Below are 21,017 nucleotides of genomic sequence, written 5' to 3' on the forward strand. Positions count from 1 at the left end.
GCGACCGTACAAAGGATTGACAGTTCAAACTGGTTCAAACTGGACTCGTGAAACTGCGACAGGTTTTTGCAGTTCGGAAAATGTCGCACGTTGTAAACAGTCCGTACGGGTCGATGGGCGACAATAAACAACTGACAACTACCTAGTACAAATGATGACACACTGGAATCACACGACAGTTTTTTTGACGCACGAATATGAAAAGCATACCGCTTTTAAAAATTACAACTCGTAAAATACTGTAAAGATCGTAAAAATACGATTTTAACTCGTAAACCCTTGATTTACATTGAGAACCAACGACTACTATTTATTTAAACAGCCGGTACTTAAGTGTTTTTATATGACAGGGCCTGCAGTCTCGACATAAGATAGCGATTCGATCGCAAACTGACAGTCGCTAAATATTAACGAAAATATTCGCTTGCCATAACGACAGTAACGATAAACGCAAGTCTCGACAGCCGAGATAGCGGGCAACATCGCTAATTATCATGACATATTCGTGTCGGTACGATAGCGAAAACCGTATTCATAGTGCGGTGAATTTGTATTAAAATGTTGCATGTAAAAAAAATCCTTGTATTATAGGGAGAAATGGTAGACAAGATTTGCACAACCAATTTTGTTTCCTTTGACAATTATAAAGAAAATAGATGAACCTTATCATATTAAAACTTTTTGCATCGAACCGTGTAAGTAAAACATACCGTTTTTTAAGAAAACACATATTAAAGATCTTAATAGTTTGCGTACTTGCAATACAGACATAGAACATAAACAAACTGTCAATGTCAAGTTTGTTTGTGCACTTGAACATTGGTTTGATTTATAATAATAATAAAGGAGAACGGTGTATTCATTACTATTCATGGACGGTGAAGTCATTGAAACAGGCGCAGGCCTGCCGGGTGCCAGCAGCTTGAGCGTCAGGTAAGTACATCTACAACGAGAATTTTTTATTCCTATTCTTGGTACTTACTAAATTGAATACTTTGTATACATCCGAAGTATTCTGTGTTTACATAATGACTACTTTAATGTTTCAGGCGTAAGCGTCTGCGTAGCCCTCGTGTTACACCCGCTCAAATTGATGCACTACTATCAATATTAGAAGCGCGTCCATATTTGCACGCGGAAATTTACCGGCTTGCAGGGCCGGGAAAATTTCGAAACGGGCTGGAGGGAGGTTGCCGAGGAGCTCAATAATCTCCTAACGGGTCTAGAAAGACACCAGAGCAGTGGATGACGGTAAGTCTTTTCAAAGATTGAATTGGTTTTAATTATAAGCATGTACATGCCACGTCAGTTTTTATTATTTACTTGAGTTAATTATTCTAATTGTAGGTTTGGAGAGACTTAAAAGCCGCGCTTGCAGTAAGGCGGCAAAATTAAAAAGAACAAAACGTACCGGCAACCGAGGCGTCAGCACTGCTCCTGACCGAGGCCGAGCGGATAATTTCAATAGTTGGGGCAGATTATTCCTTTGGGACAGACTGCCCGGACGCTATGCCAGAGGAAGATGTAAGTTGTGATTATTGTATTCAATACAATTTAATATTCTCAATCTTTGAATGTTGATAACACTAAAAATACTTTTATTGTTATTTACAGTTATTACAACATGAGATGGAGGCTGGGGTGGTAATCTCTGAGGTTCTCACCTTACCTCATTCTCAGGGTAAGTTTTAAATTAATAGGTACTCAATTCAAAATATAATTATTTTAATTTTAATGTTACTATTTATTTTATTACAGCTAGAGATTTTGTGGAATTGTTACCGACTGAAACAAGTAAGTTGGAGTTTTAGTAACTAGTTGGTTACTGCTATAATATATTTTATTATGTGTATACATCTGTACACTAATGTTACCAAAATATTAATTAACAAAATATTTTAGCAATCAATGACAGCAGAGCAACGGCTGGTTCTTCACCACCACCCATCCAAGAACAAGTGCAAGATGCCCCTCAGTCGCCAGTACTACAAATGAGTAAGTTGCAGTTATTTTGCTCACCTATGTTTATTTTCATTGATTTTTATTTAATGTGTTATAATTGATAATTCCAGCAGTACGTGGCAGAAGGACAGAAACTGTTGCATCATCAACACCACCACTGCGACAGAGACCCAGAAGAAAGAGGAGTAAGCTTAAATTTTATTTATAATAAAAACATTAGTTCTGCAGGTGGGTCAGCCAATAATTCCTACAATACCAATAATTTTGGGTATTTTCAGATCTGAATCCTCGCCAAAGTGTTTCTGAGCAATATAGTGCAGCTCGACGAGAATTTCTAGCAGTTGCAGAAGCAAATGCTGCTACAATGAAGGTGTGTTATAGTGTAAATTTCCTCTTAATTATTATACACACTAGCATGCTAGAGAACATTAAGACACATTCAGTAAATCCAACGTTTTTTAGATGCTGGCAACTGCTGCTCAAGCGCAAGCAGATGCTGCCAAGATGCAGGCTGAGGCAGCCAAGGTACAAGCCGAGGCGACGCTGCAATTGGTAAAAGTCGGAAACAAAATAGCTGACGCAATAAATAATTACATAAATAAAAATAATAAATGATATAAAATGTTTTTTATTTGAAACAGTACATAAATGAAAAAAGTATAATAATTATGTGAAACTAGTGTTAATTAGCCTTCTTCTTATGCGCTCTGCAACAGCTCGCCCAGAACCTGCATAACAAAAATAAAATGTATTGGTGTTAGGTATACATACATAGTAAAATAAAAAATCAGTTCATAAGTTACCTGTAACTTCTAACATATCATCATGGAATCTACTATTATCCACCAGCTGCATGGATGTGGTGGACTCTGGTTCCGGTAATTTATATGTTATCCGCATATTGTGGAGCACTGCACATGCGTTAATTATTAGGCCAGCCATATAGGGTTCGTACATTAACTGGCGTTGGTGTGATAGACATCTAAACACAGATTTTAGCACACCGAAGCATCTTTCTATGATGTTCCTAGCTGAGCAGTGTGCTTCGGTATATTTATATTCCGGTGTGCCAGGCTGTTGATGTTTTATGGGAGTCATTAACCACGGTTCCAGAGGATATCCATCATCACCTAAAAGATTAAAAATACAAAGTAATTTCAGAAGTCGAATGGGCAACCTCTTCGAGGCAGATTTATAATGTTCATTTATTTACCAAGCAGCCAAGCACGGCGGTCCCCATTTTCAAAATGTCGCTTCATTGTTGAGCGCACCGGTGAATTTGCCCATATGTGAGCATCATGTCTCGCTCCTGGCCATCGAGCATTAATATTTAAAATAATAAGATCAGGGTCACACACCTGTAATATATTAAATATGTAAGTACATATTTTTCAAACAATATTTTTAGATATTATAGAACTGAAGGTCAACTTACAGCTTGCACATTTAATGAATGGCCCTCATGGTGACCACTCACATAAGACTCCTCATTGGTCTTAGGAGCTAAAATTTTTATATGGGTGCAATCAATGGCTCCAATTACCCCTGGGAATGGCTGTGGGGCATTTCTAAATTTCTGTTTTGCCGCATGGCGTTCTCCTTGAGTCATTGGAAATTTAATATATTTTCTTAAAAGTTTTTCATTTATTGCCGAAGTTACAGCCCGGATGACTCGGCTAACAGATTTTTGGCTCATGCTACAACCCCACTGCAAGCCAACAGGTTGTTGGTAGCACCCACATGCGTAAAATCGGAGTGCCGTCAGTATCTAATAAGAAGAAAATTTAAAAAAAGTTCAACCTTAGTTATAAGAAAAATATATTATAGAAATATTATTTATGCACGGTAGGTCGCAAAGACACTTACTTGGGACTCCACAGAAAGTCCGTAAGGCCGTCGTCTTTGGAGAGATGGACGCAGTTCACTTAGTAGCCTGTGAAACATTTCCTTTGAAATTCTATACATTTGAAGAAATTGGCCATCCTCCAAATCCAAGGGATTTTCATCGTTTCGCTTGTTTCGTGCTATTTGTCGACCCATAAGCACATCGCGTCTGTGCTCGAGCACAACTAAGTCCCATGCTAAATATTCAGAAGCCATTATTTATTAAATTACTATTTATTTAATATTTTCTGACGTAAAATAAACAAATATAGGAACGATATCGATAGTAGCTATCACTTAGCGGGCTGTCAAAAACTGTCGCAAGGAAATTCTATGACATAACGATAAATCGTTATCTTACCGAAAATATTCGGTAACTTTGCGATGACACTCGATAGTTTTGGCAGTAGAGACTACCAAAAATCGTTACGATCGGATCGTTAGGACTTATCGACCGAATTTTGTCGTTAAGCGATCGCTATCTTTGTCGAGACTGCAGGCCCAGTGGTTACATTTTCTGAAAGAAATTAAAGTGAAATCTTTTGTCAGGTTATTGTTACTATAATTTTTCTATTCAATGGGCCGATAATATTTTATAAGAATAATAACAAAAAAAGAATAAAGATCTTATTAATTTTATCATTTCTACGGCCTCAAATTCTATTCTTTGCTTTTTGGATCTCTAGGGCTTTTGATAAAATTATGGAAAAAATGTGAGGTACCCTGTACCTACACAATACAAAGCTTATTTCAGAATTCAGCGTAGAAATGATCAAGAACACTCTCAAAATCGTAAATATTAAAATAAAGTAAATCATAAATGATCTTTTTTGTGTCATAATTTTGTTCACAAATATCTGGTTTGGCGCAAACGGCGTTAACAAGATGAAATTAATACACCGATAAACTCATCAGTTTAATCAACTTGAAATAATTTCATTACTTGCCAATAATATGTAGGTATTCATTAAAATGTTATCATTATTTTGAATAAACTGTTCACGGCCGAAGCTTTGCTGTATTAAATAGTCTTGACAATTAATATCTGTGTACCTAATTCGCTAAACCAAGTTTCTCAGCATTGTATGTAATAAAGGAGAGAGACAGGTCTATTATGTTAACATTGTTATTAAGTTATGTAAGAACCTACATAACTTCAATAATATATTAGGTACCTGATGAGTTACTAGCTGTTTCCCACGGTTCTACCCACGTCTCGTGGAAACTTTTTCCCAAGCCTAGATGAAAAATAACCCATTTTAGCTGGGGATAGCGTTGCTTCCCAACAGTGAAAGTATTTTTTAATAGTTCGGTTCAATAGTTTCGGGACCTTGGGTACAAAAAGTTAAGAAAAATGCTGTATGTAATAAAAGGTATACATGTACAGTCTAAACGTTTTCAGTTATATTTTATCTGACGAGGTAATATCACTGTAATATATTATTTGTTTTGCTTATGTATCTGGGATAAACATAGGCCACGCGGAGAATAATTGGGCAGTAGTCTCTTGTGAAAACAAACATTTCGTAAGGTCTTTCAGTCAGAGGTCACATAATTCTTTTATATGTATGATGCCTTGAACCTTATACAATATCGTTAGACTATCAGTCCATTAAAGCTACTTTCACCAATAAGACGATCCAGGGCGTCTAACACCAATGTTTTCATTCAATGTGAAAAAGAGCGAATTCCGCTACAGGCATAAACTTGTGAATATTTTTAGTACATCCCTAAATAGTACTCATTTTACATTTAATATGTGTACCATATCCACGAATGTAAACTGGGACGTTGGTGACGTATGCACAACTAGAGCGGAGATTCCCAAGATACAAGCATGTCTTACTTTGGAAACCACTGTGACACTTGAGTAGGTAATGTTTCACTATATATTTAACTTATGCTTTTTATATCACTTACCAACAACTTTTTTATGCGTGAATAAAATAAATGGACACCCTTATTTGAATAATATTTTAAGAACAAAATGTTGGATAAAAATTTTCATCCCGTCCCACGCTTTATACATTTTTGGCGATTAACGAAGGCAGGCGCGAAATCATTGTCATTCAAAATAACACGTCAATCAGTGTTTCGTGGCGCACAATTTTACTTCGTAAAGCTGTTCATAATGTTCAACGTATATAACAAAGCGTTGTGTTATCGCGGTGTGTACAGCTCCTACGATCTGCGTTGTCGAGGTCCGTGTAAACTTCCAAAGGATTTCTCATTCCGAGGACCACAGAGTCCCGTAGCGTTCAGTTTGGCGCGAGATCCCGTGGGCAACGAACGCCATCTTCCCACATCGCACTTGTCAAGTACATGTTTATCGAAAATCTTTGGAAGTTCTCTCATTAACTTTAAATTGTTTGCTACAAAATTAGAAAGATTATTTTTATTTTTTGAGAAGAAAAAAAGTTGTTTTGCTGAACATTTGATTGATTTGTTGAAAGTTTGAAAAAGTTTTGTTAATCAGATAATATGATTGTCTGGTTGTTAAGTGGTTTGTTTATTGCGGGTAAGTTATTTTGGGCCTTTTTACTACTAACTTTTTGTTGTTATTGCCTTAATAAAATATGGCATGTTAATATTTTTTCCGTTTCTTTCTATTACGCCTATATGCCTTTTACGGCACATAATATAGCTGTGTATGATGTAACTCTCTATTTATATTTTATTACGAGATATATTTGATTAGTTAATAAGAACAGTAAATATTACGAGAAAAAAGCAAAGATTTTCAAGTTTAATAATTCGCACACAAAACCAATTACCTATGTGAATGTCTTTCGTTCAGTGGTAAGCTACTTAGAGATGATATTTTCATACAAACTACTGATATATATCTACGTGATATAATAGGAGTACTACACAAAACTTCCTCTAACTTCCATTCACGTATCCATTCGTATCGTCAATATGGCACTTAACGTCTGCACAATAAGCCAATTAACACTGCTTTGTAGTTCTATCACGCGAAAATAAACGCCACTCAACGTGCCAATGCTACACTTATCGGTACTAACGTTTCTCATTCATAGTGACATTGAAGTGATACTTACACCATATGGGATAACAAAGTAATATTGTGATAGGTAATAGGGCTAATAATATTATAAGGCTGAAGAGATTGTTTGTTAGGTTAAACGGACTAATCTCAGGAATTACTGGAGTACCTAAACTGGTGGTAAGTGGAGGGGACGCGGCGAATAGGTACTTATTAAACCATTTATTTATAAATTCTTTATAACGAGGTTTCTTCATTGTTTAACATTTATGTTTTGTAGTGACAAAAGCAACTTTATAATTCTGAAATATCCTTTTTAACTGAAAGGTATTGTAAGTACCAATCACTATTGAATTTGGCCAATTTACCATAGTTTGGAATTTATCTCAATTCAATACCAATCAATTGTTCGCCAGTAATCACTCTTACGTAAAATCATATTATTATTTAAGCCTTCAGTAAAATTAATTAAGTATCATTTTATATAACCCATTTAAATGTTAATCAAAACTATAGCTATTCGTTGTTATTAATTGCGTTACATATTCTAGTAAAAGTATTTATTCTTCGAAATATCATATAACATCTATTTCATGATATATCTATTAATTAAAATCTGACAGAAAAACATATCTGATGTCCAAATAAACTTCCGTCAGTTAAGATTGGCATTCTTAATTTGGGAAAAAAATCGAATTTATATCATGAATTCTGTACACCTGAAAATAAAAACCAGGAGAGGCAATCTCCATAAATTAACATTTGTCACTCACCTTGGAATTCGGGTTCCATTGGCGCGTTATTTGTTTTTATCGCCAAGTTTCAGAAGAAAACTTGACTGTTCATTTTTGTTATTTTGCTCAAGTCACTTGAGCGTTGTTAGGGTAAGCAGCTAGATATTTTATTCACAATGTTTTTCGTGAAAAAATATGTCCGTCTTCCGACGAGGAAACTAGGTTTGAGTGGAACTTTAACTTTAAATATAACGATTCAGCTGTTTCAGTAACAAGAACAAAAATGACTGAATTAAGAGGAGAGAGGTCCCAATTTAAATACGTGCACCCGTTGTAATTAAATTCAATGTTTTCCACATAAGTAAAGGTATTATCAGGAAATGTTTTCAGTAAGTATGTAATGATGTTTCCGCCTTTACACTTATATTCAACAAATCACACATTTAATTACTAAGTAAGTATGTTTGGTCCCAATTTGTACAATATGAATTAATGGTTATATGTTATTATATCAATATCACTATAAGGACGTAATCATATTAGCATTATCATAATCGAACGTTATGATTGTACTTATTTAGTATACAGAATATATCCTTATAAATTTTATGCGTGGAGATTATTTGACTAAAAAAGTTTTAGTAACTTGGGTATCTTTGCAAATGAACCTGAATATTTCAGTAAAACAATAGACAAAAGAATCCCTATATAAACATAAGTTTTGCGAATTCTGTGAACCGACACAAAAGTACCAAGTTGATTGACAGGTTTTAGCATTCCTTCCACGCGTAGATATTAGTACCTATGGTAAAAGATTTTTGGCTCTTTTGGTATTGAAGGATAAATTGAAAACTTACTCCCTAGTTGAGAGTGGGGGCTCTACTTACTTCTTGTAAGTAGCCCATATCATTTTAGTTCAGGTACCTACGTGGGAGCACTTAACACAATTTAAACTGTATGCCAAGATTGCCAAGTATTCGCGTCTTCGGCAACTTGGTTCAATGACCCACTAACTTCATATGGGTAGGTATGTACATACAATGTTAATATCAGACCACCAGATTTTGTCTATTATGTGTAGCCTACCTGAACATACAAAAAGGATCATGAAAGAATAATATTGTAACAACAAACTAAGAATGATTTCAAAGTAGGTATAAACATTTTTGTAAGCGCTCGTGACTCAAAATATTATTACAGTATCTAAAAAGTATTTAACACGAAAAAAGTATATAGGAAAGCTATAATACAAGCGCGCCATAAAGATCATCTTCATTTGGAAGGTTTTCAGAAGTATCCTAAATCCTTTTTAGGGTTGTATTAAATCCGCGTGGCAAAATCAAAGTCGGTTCAGCGGTAAGTCGTGAAAATGTTACAGACATTAACTCTTGCAAACGAAAGAGGTACTTTTATAATTTAATAGTAAATCAGGCAAAAGGCTACTTACTTAAGTCCTCACATTAAGTAGTGCAGTAACTTAGGGGCTTGGATTAGCAAGAAACATTCGTATTCATGAAATACTTAGCGGGGAAGTGAAGTGCGAAAGTGTAACTAATGTTGATATTTATTACTTTGTGTTTCCCAGAGAATAGTAATATTGTAGAACGTTTTTTTTTAATTTATATGTTTTACGGAAGTAGGTAGGTATACACATTTCGTTCTCATTAAGAAATATTCTTTCAATTTAATATTTCGTTATAAAAGGGAGCTTCTTCAATAGGGCTTTACAAATACTACTCTTCAATTCAGTTGAAAATAAAAAAAGCGGGATACAGATGAACAGAATATTTATTTCAAAGTAGGTATTCAGAAACAAATCACAACAAACCGAAGATATAAAATAGATCTTTATCTATCCCATTTCACACAATCCTGTTAGTTTTATCGTCGCCTTCACAATAAAACTAATAAACGCGTCGGTCATTAAGTCTGCCGGAACATTCGCTAACTTTATGGCTGTGTGTGGCACCATACCGATTTAATTACCATTTTCATACGTAATCAATTAACGTAATTAATCGAACTCTTGGGTTTGTTACAAACAGCTTTAATTTTAAAAGATTAAGTGCTTAATCACGTAATCGCAGTTAGATCCTGAAAATGTCAAATAGAATTTATGTCGGGTAAGGTTTAGGTCTCCGCCTGTTTTTAGAAGCTGTTATTATGACAGCTAGGTAAAAAGTACAAACCAACCGGCTTTTACGTTAAATAAGTTAAGTAATCTCAGGCTGTTGGATTGCTTTAAAAATGATGAAGATCTTAATCTTATTATACCCCACTTTAATGTGCAATCTAAGCGTCGAAATAATATACAATATTTCTATAGAAAAGAACCATAATGGAAATAAAATGGGCAGATCCCTTATATTTTCGGATTAATGATAAACGAATTTCGCTTTAACAAAAGACACTCGATTTTTACTTTGCTAAACAAAACGTTAACAAACAATTCTTAAAATAGTCTTGTTTATCGGATACAGAAGCAAATCCAGGAAAATCATTTTTTTTTTTATTAATTTTTAATTTGTAGTTGTTATTTTACTAGCAAAGGTTAGATTAAATTTCTCAGAGATCTCACTAAGAAGTAAGGATCCAATTAAGTAGTTTGTAGATGTTGTGGTTAGATCCAGATCTCGAATAGAAGATAAAATAAGGTATGGTTTGTTAAAGGGACCTTTGAACAAAAGCTACCCAAACAAACATTACAAACGACATCCTTTGTCATGTGGGTTTATCGATACATTTCGATTATTTCCAGGCAATTACAGTTATTCGCACGACCGAGTTGTATTTGGGTGTAAATCGTCGCGGTTACCCGAAATAGCAAAAACCTAATAGAATTGCTGGTTCCCGCAATCAAAATATTATACAAAATAATTATTATTTGGAATAACTCGAATGAATAGCTTTTAGGAATTTATCGGAAAATCGGAGAGCGCGAAGCCGAGTTCTGCGAGCACGTGATAGGAAAACGAATGAGATATCGAGTGAAAATGTTCTTAATCGAGCGATCACTGATGACAATTTGATTATTGTACCATTAGTATTTGCTATCCTCGGCCAAGAGATTGTAATCTCCTATTTTTTACAACTAATGAGAAGTCGTAACAACGTGATCAGTTTAAGAATTATTTTTTATATTTCTTCTCCTTTACACGATATAATATATATGACGTAAGCTATAAATACATAGTAATGTAAGTATTTCGTTCAGAATTCTTTCATGAAACAATAGGGTATTTTAGTCTAGATGAGAAAAAAATTAAAAGTGTATTACAATGATTGTTTAGAGGAAAAGCAATCGGGAAATGTTAGTTTCACTTCGTAAGGTACATAAATATATTTTTTATTGCAGTTTAAAGTTTTTAGGTTTTTTTATCTGTCTTTGAACACTACGAAATGTCGCCGCCATGCTAATGACGTCATTACGGTAGTAAAGAAAAGTGTCAGTTAAAATTTTCAATACATATCAAAATATGTATTACTGACAGCTGTAGTTTTTTACTAACGTAATGACGTCATGACCAAAAAACAAGTACAACAAGTGAGAAAAAAAAATATTTTTAATTTTTTAGAGATATATTAAGACTAAAGAATTTATTTAAGATATATTTCAAAAATGCATGTAATACCCTATTGCTTAACCTACTTGTATCATTATCCCAAGTTTTCACACACCTACATGATAAACTCGCATGAGAAAACAATCTTGTGAAGCATTCAGGCGTATTCAATCAAGTCGCAGCGTTCTAGAAATCCCTATCGTTAATATTCCAGGAAAACGTTTGCATCCATTTATAATTAGATGTCACTGCCTAAATGACGTGACGACTAATTACCATAATATATTACGTGAATAGACACAATCCGAAATAAGAGCATTAATACGTAGTTATATTTATCAAGACAGTCTTAATTGTGTCAGTTTTATTACATAGAGAATTGCTATTTGCTAGGTTGTGCTAAAGATGTCAAATAACAGGAAAGATTTATCATGCAGGCAATTGCGTAAATATTTACCTAAAAAATATTTTCAGTTTACCTATTACGCATAACACTGAAGTCTTGTCTTATCCGATCTTACAAAGTTGTATTAAAAAATATTGAGCAAAATGATAAACTTTCAAAAGGTTTCACTGCGAAAAATAAACACATATTCATTCTATATACAAATGGTTACAGATACGAGACAATTGTAGTTTACGATAGCGTTTTGTTCAAGACAGGATATTGATTACACAATCTTAGAGAAGGGCTAACACATGCTCTCAATAACAATGATGGGTGTAGTCAATCATTCAATCTGCTGTGGTGTTGTTTTCGTCTTTCTAAATCTATACTTGTATAAGCTCTTAAGCCGCGTACGCACGTACGAACAAATTTGTTGCGTTACATGATATGCAACAACTTGGTTCGCACGTGCGTACCACTATCGAACATCGAACACTCTGTTCGTCAAACATGTTCGTGGCGATCCTTGTAGTGTGTTCTGTATGGACGGTGTTCGAAGCGCCTTAATAACTTCACAATCGACCACTTCCAACGGCGCCGTCATGGCTACTAAGATAGAGTTCACGACTGTTGTTCGCGAACTCGACTCGAACTATGTTTGCGTTCATGTTCGAATATGCCGTCCATACGTACGAACCAAATGTTCGGGTCTGGTGTTTGTGTTCGCTATGTTCGTGTTCGTACGTGCGTACGCGCCTTTATATTTATGTAAGAGGAAACATTTTTTGCGTTTGTTTGTACCATTAAAGCTCCGAAACGACTTAAACGAGTTGAATTTTTTTTTCACTGTTGGAAAGCTACGTTATTCTCGAGTAAGATGAGCTATATTTTATCCGGGTACGGGGAAAAGTTCCCCCGGCGTGCGGGTTCAACCGCGGGGAAACCGCTATTATATAATAACAACTTATACCTTCCATATTTCTGTAACTTGATCCATAAACTTAGCAATAAAAAGCTAGATGTTGCCATTGGGTCACTTTTACGAGTAACATAGTAAGTGTCGTGACCAAAATGACTTCATAATACTGTAACTAGCAAAATAAAGTTAAGTTGGTTCGCAGAAATAAAATAAAACAAATGAAAAACATGGATTTCACTGTCCATAAAACAAACGAGTGCTCGTTAAATAAAGTTAATTAAAACAAATTTAATTGAGTGTCTAGTGTTCGCACTGTTGGTTTGATGCATCTATGCACAAAGTAGCCGGTTTTACATTTACGTGCCATTATTATTTTTAACAGTGAAAAGCTATTTATTATTTTTTATTTTATTCGTTTATTTAAGAAAATTGCTTCTTACAGTAGGTAGTATTAAACATAAAAAGTAAACTCTCACTACCTTGATTAAAACTGTACAGAACGGACTGGAATTACATATTTTTTCGAGCACGTAACTAACATGATGAGACTGTGTATCTACAAAAAATAATGTTTGTTCGCAAACCACGTAGCAACAGAGCGACAGGCCGATGAAAGTTTAAACAAGGGTAGCTTATAAGGGAAACGAGTACAATTTCCATAAGTACGGTCGTTGTATTGTGGGCAACACCGACTAGGTGTGCCTACAGGCTGCCTGTTTATTTACTTTTACCTACAGAGTTTTAGTCGCCGGCACTTTTATCGCGCGTTATTATAATCCAGATTTCTGTGCGGAAAGTAAACGACTCTTCTAAATATGTAGCTCCATCTGATTACTGTGCTACTAGTACCTGCCTGTATACTCTGTAACGATAGTACTAGTCGTAGAACTAAGTAACGGTATTGAAAGCAGACGATAGATGCATAATAGATATTCTTCATGTTCATGTCTCATCATGTTAGTTACATGCTCTACAAAAAATATGTAATTTTTTAATCAAGATAGAGCGAGTTTACTTTTTTATATTTAATACTACCTACTATAAGAAGCATTATTTTGTACCTTCCTATTTATACTTATTACAAAACAAATCGAAGCTAAGATCAAGGTGACAGAATGGTCGGTCTTATCGCTGCAAGCTATCTCTTGCTGAAAGCCTTTAATATAAGTTAGTATTTAGTATCAGTATCCTTTATGACTCTCTAATAAAGGGAAAAGTTCAAATTGGGATTCAAAAAGTTTCAATTGAGATTCCCTTTTTGTACGGATATGCAAACTAAACGTTTTTAAAATTTAAATTAGAACATTTCAGATGCTTGAGCGTACCTTATGCAGTTGGAATAGGAATATATGTTTTTATAGAGCTTATAGAAATTGAGTAATATTTTAAGCACAGTCAAGAGATAATATTAAATGTGTGTGAATGTTACACATTAATAACCAGGGATTTAACAGACAAAGCACAGATATTTAGCTGAGGCCCGCGCAGTCGAACATGCATAACTCACGACATACGAGGGGATATGCAAATTCAGCATTTCGTTCACACCGCTCCAGCAATACGCCATTAAAGCATCGGGGAAACTGCTAACTCCCAATGCGACCATATGTAATAGTTTACTTATGCTAGGTGTGAACGCAGCCAATCATGTGTGACATATCATTTAGTATGTACCTATATATGTACCTATATTTAAGCTTCCACCTACAAGTCGGAATGCTGATTAGTGACATAATAATTAATATCAAGAGATACCTGCATGGTTATGAATCATCTTACGTTGATTAGAAGTCTAATCTCCGAAATGGATATCAGACTGAATATTAATGAAAGGGATGATCAACGGCTGCAATTAACGCGGTATTAAACGTTACTACCTGAAACTTGAGTCGTTTTTAATGACTCAAGCTCATAAAAATTAATTGAAACATTACCTACTCATGAAATAGACTTTGATACATTTGTTATTACGAAATGGAGATTTATTTGACGGACCTGATTTAGCTGCCATAAAATAAACTATGAGAATATTTCAAGCAATAAATAAAATTGTATCTGTTATAAACTATTGTGGCGATATTTACTCCGTGTTGCCATGTCAACTAAATAGCATCTGAAATTCCATTTGCATACCGCATTCACTGATGTGTGTAAGCATCATACGCTCACGTCGATTTTGAAGAATGGACCAATTTATCAAATAGATAGCAAGCAATACGTTGAATTTAATGTATAGGATTAATGTCTACACGCAAATAGAAATTAGTTGAGCTGCAGACTGTTCTTTAATTAAATCATTTTTATGCTTGAATTTTAGTTTTGTTTGATCAAAAGTATTCTTTCAAAAAAACTACTTGATAAAGTTATCACATTCTTCAGCAAAAAATACCTCCATTCTTTTCAAAACGTGCTTAAAGTTTCTAAATTACGATAAAAATGCGGTGCGAAAAAGAGAGAAATTTGAGACCACAAAATTAAAACTGGCTTTGCTTCAACCTACAAATGAGGCGTAAAGTTGGAAACTCGGGAGAACTGAAAGGTGAGTAATTACGGATAGTATGAAAATTATATAAAATGGAGCAAAGGGCATATGAAAAGAGGTGAAGAAAATGTCTCATTAATAATTCAAAAGTCTTCCAACGTTATAGAGTCAAACTTCAGAATGATATGTAGATAAAGTGATATAAATATTCATATAAGTAAAAGGCAAATTACTTGCTTGGTTAACGACGGCCAAGCTTCGTTTAAAAAGTTTTTGCATAAGCTAGAGTTTAGGATTCCGGATAAAAGAGAAAGACCATCTAAAAGTAATCAGCTCTTGTGTCGTCTGAATTAGTTTGTTAATTTTAATGAACTTTCCGGTAACAATGAGGTGAACACTTATAGTTGTCCAATTGTATCCATTTCACATAAAACCTTTGTTATGAAGGTACAAATGCAAAGCCTCGGTGTATCCTTCCCATTAAAACAAAACAACAAGCTTAACTTGCTTTTAATTTGTGGCTTGGTTTCTCATTTCCAAGTACTTAAATTGTTCTAAATGTTCTCACGACAAAATTATGACTTCATCATTTGGCTCACCGGGATTTGAGTTGTTGTTAAGTTTTAGTGTTTCTCAATTTTTAAATGGTTATTAAGAGGGTACTTATTTAAAAGCTTCTTACTTTTTTTAAAAGATGGAAGATGAGATACGTTACATTTGATACTATTTTCTTTCCAAATTATTTGACCTATTTCCGTTGTTCTCTTACTTTTTTAAGTGGGTACAGAATAAGCATTTGTCCATTTGGTTTAACCGAAAGCTGAGATATTTTACGACACAACTACAAAAAAGAGCCACTAAGTAACCCGAATAGGGCAATCAAAGTCTTGATATTATATTCCTTTAGTTTCGTATTTTCCCTCGAGGGCAATCCCTCGTGGATTAGCCTTTTGATACTATTTATTTTATGTATATTGAATCCACCTGCCGCCGAAATCAAGTTACAGCCGTCACCAGATTAATTTAAGATTCAGTCCACAATCTGAATGAAGCACTCGCTTGGGAAACCCATTCGCGTAACAATAGACTTCCTTACAACTCTATTCTTATGGAAAATATATGCGAAAAGTGATATTATGTAACCACAGTAACTGTGTTTGTGTCTAACAAATGAAAAAGTTTTTACCTATTTCGGGAAAAGAAATAAAGGAAAAATAACAGTTGTGGAGAAAAAGCACACAAGAAATAAGGATGGTTAATGCAAACATAGTTTTTCACTGCAATAAGACGAAAATTGCTACTTATGTATACAAAGTATTAACTATTTCATCTCGGAACCGCTGCAATATGTTAATATCGCTTGTTGAGTTTATTTTTAATGGAGCATTATATAAAACATCAAAGTACAGGAAAACACAAAGGCTTTCGACCTTAACGTATACAGAATATTATTTCGACCGTCAACGTCACCCAGAAATCGCGTTTCATTTTATGTTATGATTTCAGGAGTTATAGAGACCGTTTTATTTACGGTATTAAATAAAGTATTGTACGTATTTCATTAAACTGCTACTGGCTGGTCCTTTTGATATTTTATTTTTCTCAACAAGAGGATTAGGCTCGATACTTATACATTTTAAAATAACGGTACCGCATCGGGCAGTTAACCGTTACAATTAAGTAGTATGAAGCATAAACATATAAATCATTAGAAAACAAATCTACAAGTCTAATCCTTTTACAAACACACTTGAAACAACGTATTTTTACATGCGTAAAGTTATGATTTTAGAATCGAATCATATACACCTAAAGTTTTATTTTATTTCCATTAGTAAAATGGTCAGGAATTAATGTAACCAAACTATTTTCAGCACTTGCATATCCATGTCAGAGGTTACCGTCCCAAAAAGGCTGACAGCATTGCCACGTTGAATGGCAGACAATTAAAATTAATTAAAACTGTAGGATACGTATTAATTATGTACCGGGTGGTACCGGGCTTAAATGTGTCAAAAGCTGAGTAACTTTGTCTGAGGTCGCATGATTTTATTCAGAAAAACTTTTCCATGATTTGTAAGACCGCTCCTTTATTCACTTCACTCACTTGTTCGTCGTGAAAATCTTTTCAAGTTTCCCACTAAATCACATAATGTTATTTTCTAAGTAAAGTTTTCATAAAATATAATAGAATTTTGGTTCTAAAACGCGAATAACAGGAAATAAGATTTTCCTGCTGAATTGTTTACAGGAAGGTTCCATCTGGCGGCAAGTGAAAACAATCCGATCGGTATTTTTGAGCTCAACTAATCTTACAATAAAAATAAAACGTTTTCAACAAAACTATTCCTGATCCGATTTTCATGACTTTAATCAAAATCGGTTGCTATTGTGTATTCAGGATTTATGGAAGGTTAAAACAATTCTTAATTGAAATCGAGATCTTTCAAATATCGAATAAAAGCTTTTATTCTGTGTATTTTTTAACAAAGCATGATGTGTGCAATGGTACTTAAAGATTGTTTTTTTAACCATCTTTGTTTAATTGAAGTGTCAATCAATGTTTTTCGTTGAAAAATAACTAATTTTCATTTTCAAAGAAGCTATCACCTCCTTTTATGTAAGAATCAAAAATGATATAATTAGCATAAAGACGTAAACAAAATCTACATAATCATCTCTTTGATAATTTTAGATTTGTTATTGATATGAATTTCGGTATTACAGGTATTTTATATGGAGCTTATCAGAATTATTTATTTAGCTATTGTAGGGATTAAGAGCATTGATCTCACAAAATTCATCGCTATTCAAATTGTTAGGTTACCGAGTTCCATTTATTTCCATCGGCAATTCATTTGATTTATTTGCCAAATTGTTAAGCTTTTCGTTTAAACTGGCGTTTTAATGGAAATAATTTCAAGTGATTGTAGTTTGGTAGTTTCTATTTTTGAAAGATCTTGATTAATCTAATCCTTATGGATACAAAGTTTTTCTACTGAGTAAGTCGGTACAGACGCTAATCTTACATTTACGAACGTCAAGTTTTTGGTATGTGTGATTAAAATGACTGTACTAATGTGACAATGTTGCTTACTTAACAACCCTGTATTGTATCACGCTATAAAAAAGACAGTTAATATTTTTTCTGAAGCTTAGAATGTCGTAAATTTTTTCTTTGTTATTTTTATGAGGAATAATTTATGAGGTCCTATAAGCAGTGGACAGGGATAATGGCTAACTAGTGTCATAAAATACAGCAATTAATACCTATAGTCTATGATATGTCCTATAGTAGGTATATGTATAAATCGTTGGACACATTTACTGCGAACTTTTATGACCTTTTATGCACTTATATATTTATTATGTACACGCATACTGATATAATGTTGCGATTCGTAATTGTTTTGTGTGTATTTTTATTAAGTATACTCTCAACACGCCCACATATGTCATGAGAAAAGATACCTGCATAGAACCATCTATTGTTACAAATAGCTTTTTATGTGATCCTTCACACAAAAAGCTAGTTTGTAAGGTAAGTTTGTTCATAAGGTATTGTTGGATATTATGTATTCATAGTTTAAAGTAACTTAATTTATTTCTAAAGGAAGTAGTTTCCGATATGTTTTTCTCCGTTCTTGTCAGTTATAATGAGCAGCAAACAAGATAAAGTAAGCTTCAAACGGTAGCTCTAATGAGATCATGTAAAATTGTGTCTAAAAATCATAAGTAGGCACAACATTTTTGTTTGCCTCGTTAATTAAATACCTTTGAAAAGCAAATGGCGCTAATGAAAATGAAGTCAGTTTCATAAAATTTCGTATAAAAGTAGGTGTAAAAAACTGACAGCGGCACGATACTTTGAGCGATCGCCTTTTTCATAGCTAGATTTTTGTTGTAAAAAGTAGTCCAATGTTTTCACGTACACCTACTAAAATTACCACGTATTTCGTGTAACAAAGTAGCTATTTTGATAATGTCACTCTTTATTTATAAATATGATGCACAACCTTTACGTCGGTAAATCTTCCTTATGTGTAGTGGGCATAAAATGTCATAGGTTACTTTATTACCCCGCCGCGCCGCCCAGCGTCGCCTACGAAGCACGGTCACCGTGCAACCAATTTATTCCTTTGAAAAGCTTTCGGAACTCGCAAGATCGGAACAGGGCGCATAAAATGATTCCAGTTTCTTTGACGCCAAAGATTAAAATGGAAATCTTGCGTGTTTTTCCTTTTACTTTACACAACAAAACCACAAGATTTGAGGAAAAACACTGTAAGTTTTGTTTTGTCTTACAGTCGTAAAAACATTCGGCATCCGAAATCGCGTATCTACCAATTTTTGGCTTTTTCCTCCGGCAGTATGTGATGGGAGGATCAGTAGAGGATAAACCGAGGGTTTACACCATATCGCCTTGGAAGGAAGAAAACCGTGAAAATATATTCAAATAGTCCGGGCTGTATTATGTTCGGCAAGTAACCTCGCGCCGTGAAATTGCCAGAGAAATAGAGATCACGCGCACATTGTGTGTTCAAATGGGTGTCATAATTGGAAAACAATGCGCATTTCGCACTGTTTTTATTCAGAGTCTTTGATAATAGGCACATGATACGAGATATCAATTTGATTCTTTTTTTATTTTATTTGCCAATTTACAAATTTATACTCAATGTAGGTTTCGATAAAATGATAAGGCCACGAGCTTAGTGGTGATCCTTAGCAGGTGCTCTTCTAATAATTATGCTTAGTAAATTCATCCTACTTTAAAAGAAAAACCAGCTCATAACACTGTTATTTAGCGATCTAATAGTCATATTTATATAGGTAGGTACGCTATCAAAATAAAACAGACATAAACTTTTACAAAGTACTGAAATGTTGCCAAGTAATATCGAAACGATGACAGATGTCGTAAAAATAAACCACCAAACTTTTTTCTCGGGATAGAAACGAGAATATGTACATAGTACCTAGTATATGTTATGTATGTCTGTAGTTCGAGTATATAGTCATGGTGGGTGGGTAAGGCAAAGTGAGTGACACGTAATTCGTGTCTCGGATACAAGTTAGCCGCAGGGTGGCGATGGCAGCTTGAAGTTGAAGATAATCTGACCTTACCACACCTGATACGATCGTCTCAGAAGGTTCAATCGGAATCATCTTGAAATGACGCGCCAGAATCGCTGCGTTTACTTATGTCTAATTGATGATTCAATTAACACTTGGAACTATTGTCTTTTCTCATTACCAAAAGAAACAGTTCTCATTAAGACGAACCCAAATTCTGCCTACTGCCTATCGCAGATTTGCCCCGCTTAGCAACAAAAGCATTTTAATAAAAAACATTTATAAAAGTATTATAAGATTAGATTTTAATACCATAGTCAGCCAGATGCTAAAGGTTATTATTGCGTTTAGAAATAAATCTCGAGGGGCAGTTCAGTGCTATACAGTTATAAATATTAGCAGATGGAATCGAACACAGAGCGTTTTTGGTCGTTATGATTATTTTAGAAGCACTATCGTTTTTTCTACTTTAAAGTGCTTTTATAGATTACAGACATGCGATTGAAAATGCATCAACAAAAACACATTGCTCGTTTTTTTTTGCATTTAGAAAGATTGTTTTAATGTTTTTTTTTTTGTATTTTAATTTAAAGTACCTACCTATTCTGTGGAACTTCTGAACATTTCCTAAGGCACATTGGCTCCCAAAATAGCGATACGGGTCAAATTAGTGGTGTGACCGTCTCCGAGGCATATGTTCGTGTGTCACGTTGCAACCCTACTGATGGGTAAACCAATAAAGATCTGCCCTATTCTTTCGAGGGATTGCTTATTCAGTCGTTTATCAATTCCGAGCAGTCCACTTTCATCTAATAATAAAAAAGAGAATTCAAAGGATTTATAAAGGGTTTAAGGTACTGTTTAAAAAGACAGGAAAAAATATGTTTCGGAACTCTGGCAGTTCGAATTTGCAAAGAGAAAAAGCGGCAATCCGCTGTCTTTCAATATTTATTTCATAGAAACAAAGACTTCAAACAAATTCTGAAACGATACACGAGCGCT

The 21,017-nt window shown here is 34.3% G+C and overlaps 3 protein-coding genes across 3 annotated transcripts in view; 2 read left to right on the plus strand and 1 right to left on the minus strand.

Moving 5' to 3' along the window:
• Positions 1–1,456: 1,456 nt before the first annotated feature.
• Positions 1,457–2,584, plus strand: LOC135117101 (uncharacterized). The gene is made up of 7 exons (XM_064035523.1): positions 1,457–1,524; positions 1,615–1,681; positions 1,759–1,794; positions 1,903–1,995; positions 2,073–2,147; positions 2,241–2,332; positions 2,425–2,584. The coding sequence occupies exons 1-7, from the start codon at positions 1,510–1,512 to the stop codon at positions 2,575–2,577; spliced, it is 531 nt and encodes a 176-aa protein (XP_063891593.1). The 5' UTR covers positions 1,457–1,509; the 3' UTR covers positions 2,578–2,584.
• On the minus strand, positions 2,575–4,346 carry LOC135117100 (putative nuclease HARBI1). The gene is made up of 5 exons (XM_064035522.1): positions 3,829–4,346; positions 3,398–3,730; positions 3,176–3,320; positions 2,766–3,092; positions 2,575–2,690 (listed from the first exon to the last, which is right to left on the minus strand). The coding sequence occupies exons 1-5, from the start codon at positions 4,060–4,062 to the stop codon at positions 2,629–2,631; spliced, it is 1,101 nt and encodes a 366-aa protein (XP_063891592.1). The 5' UTR covers positions 4,063–4,346; the 3' UTR covers positions 2,575–2,628.
• A 1,751-nt stretch (positions 4,347–6,097) lies between these two features.
• The window catches only part of LOC110370327 (uncharacterized), a 32,223-nt gene continuing 17,303 nt past the window's right edge, over positions 6,098–21,017 (plus strand). The window contains exon 1 of the mRNA XM_021326074.3: positions 6,098–6,364. Coding sequence (XP_021181749.1) covers positions 6,328–6,364 — 37 coding nt within the window. The 5' untranslated portion in view covers positions 6,098–6,327. The remainder of the gene's footprint in view (positions 6,365–21,017) is intronic.

The sequence above is a fragment of the Helicoverpa armigera genome, chromosome 7, assembly GCF_030705265.1.
Source record: "Helicoverpa armigera isolate CAAS_96S chromosome 7, ASM3070526v1, whole genome shotgun sequence".
NCBI lineage: Eukaryota > Metazoa > Arthropoda > Insecta > Lepidoptera > Noctuidae > Helicoverpa > Helicoverpa armigera.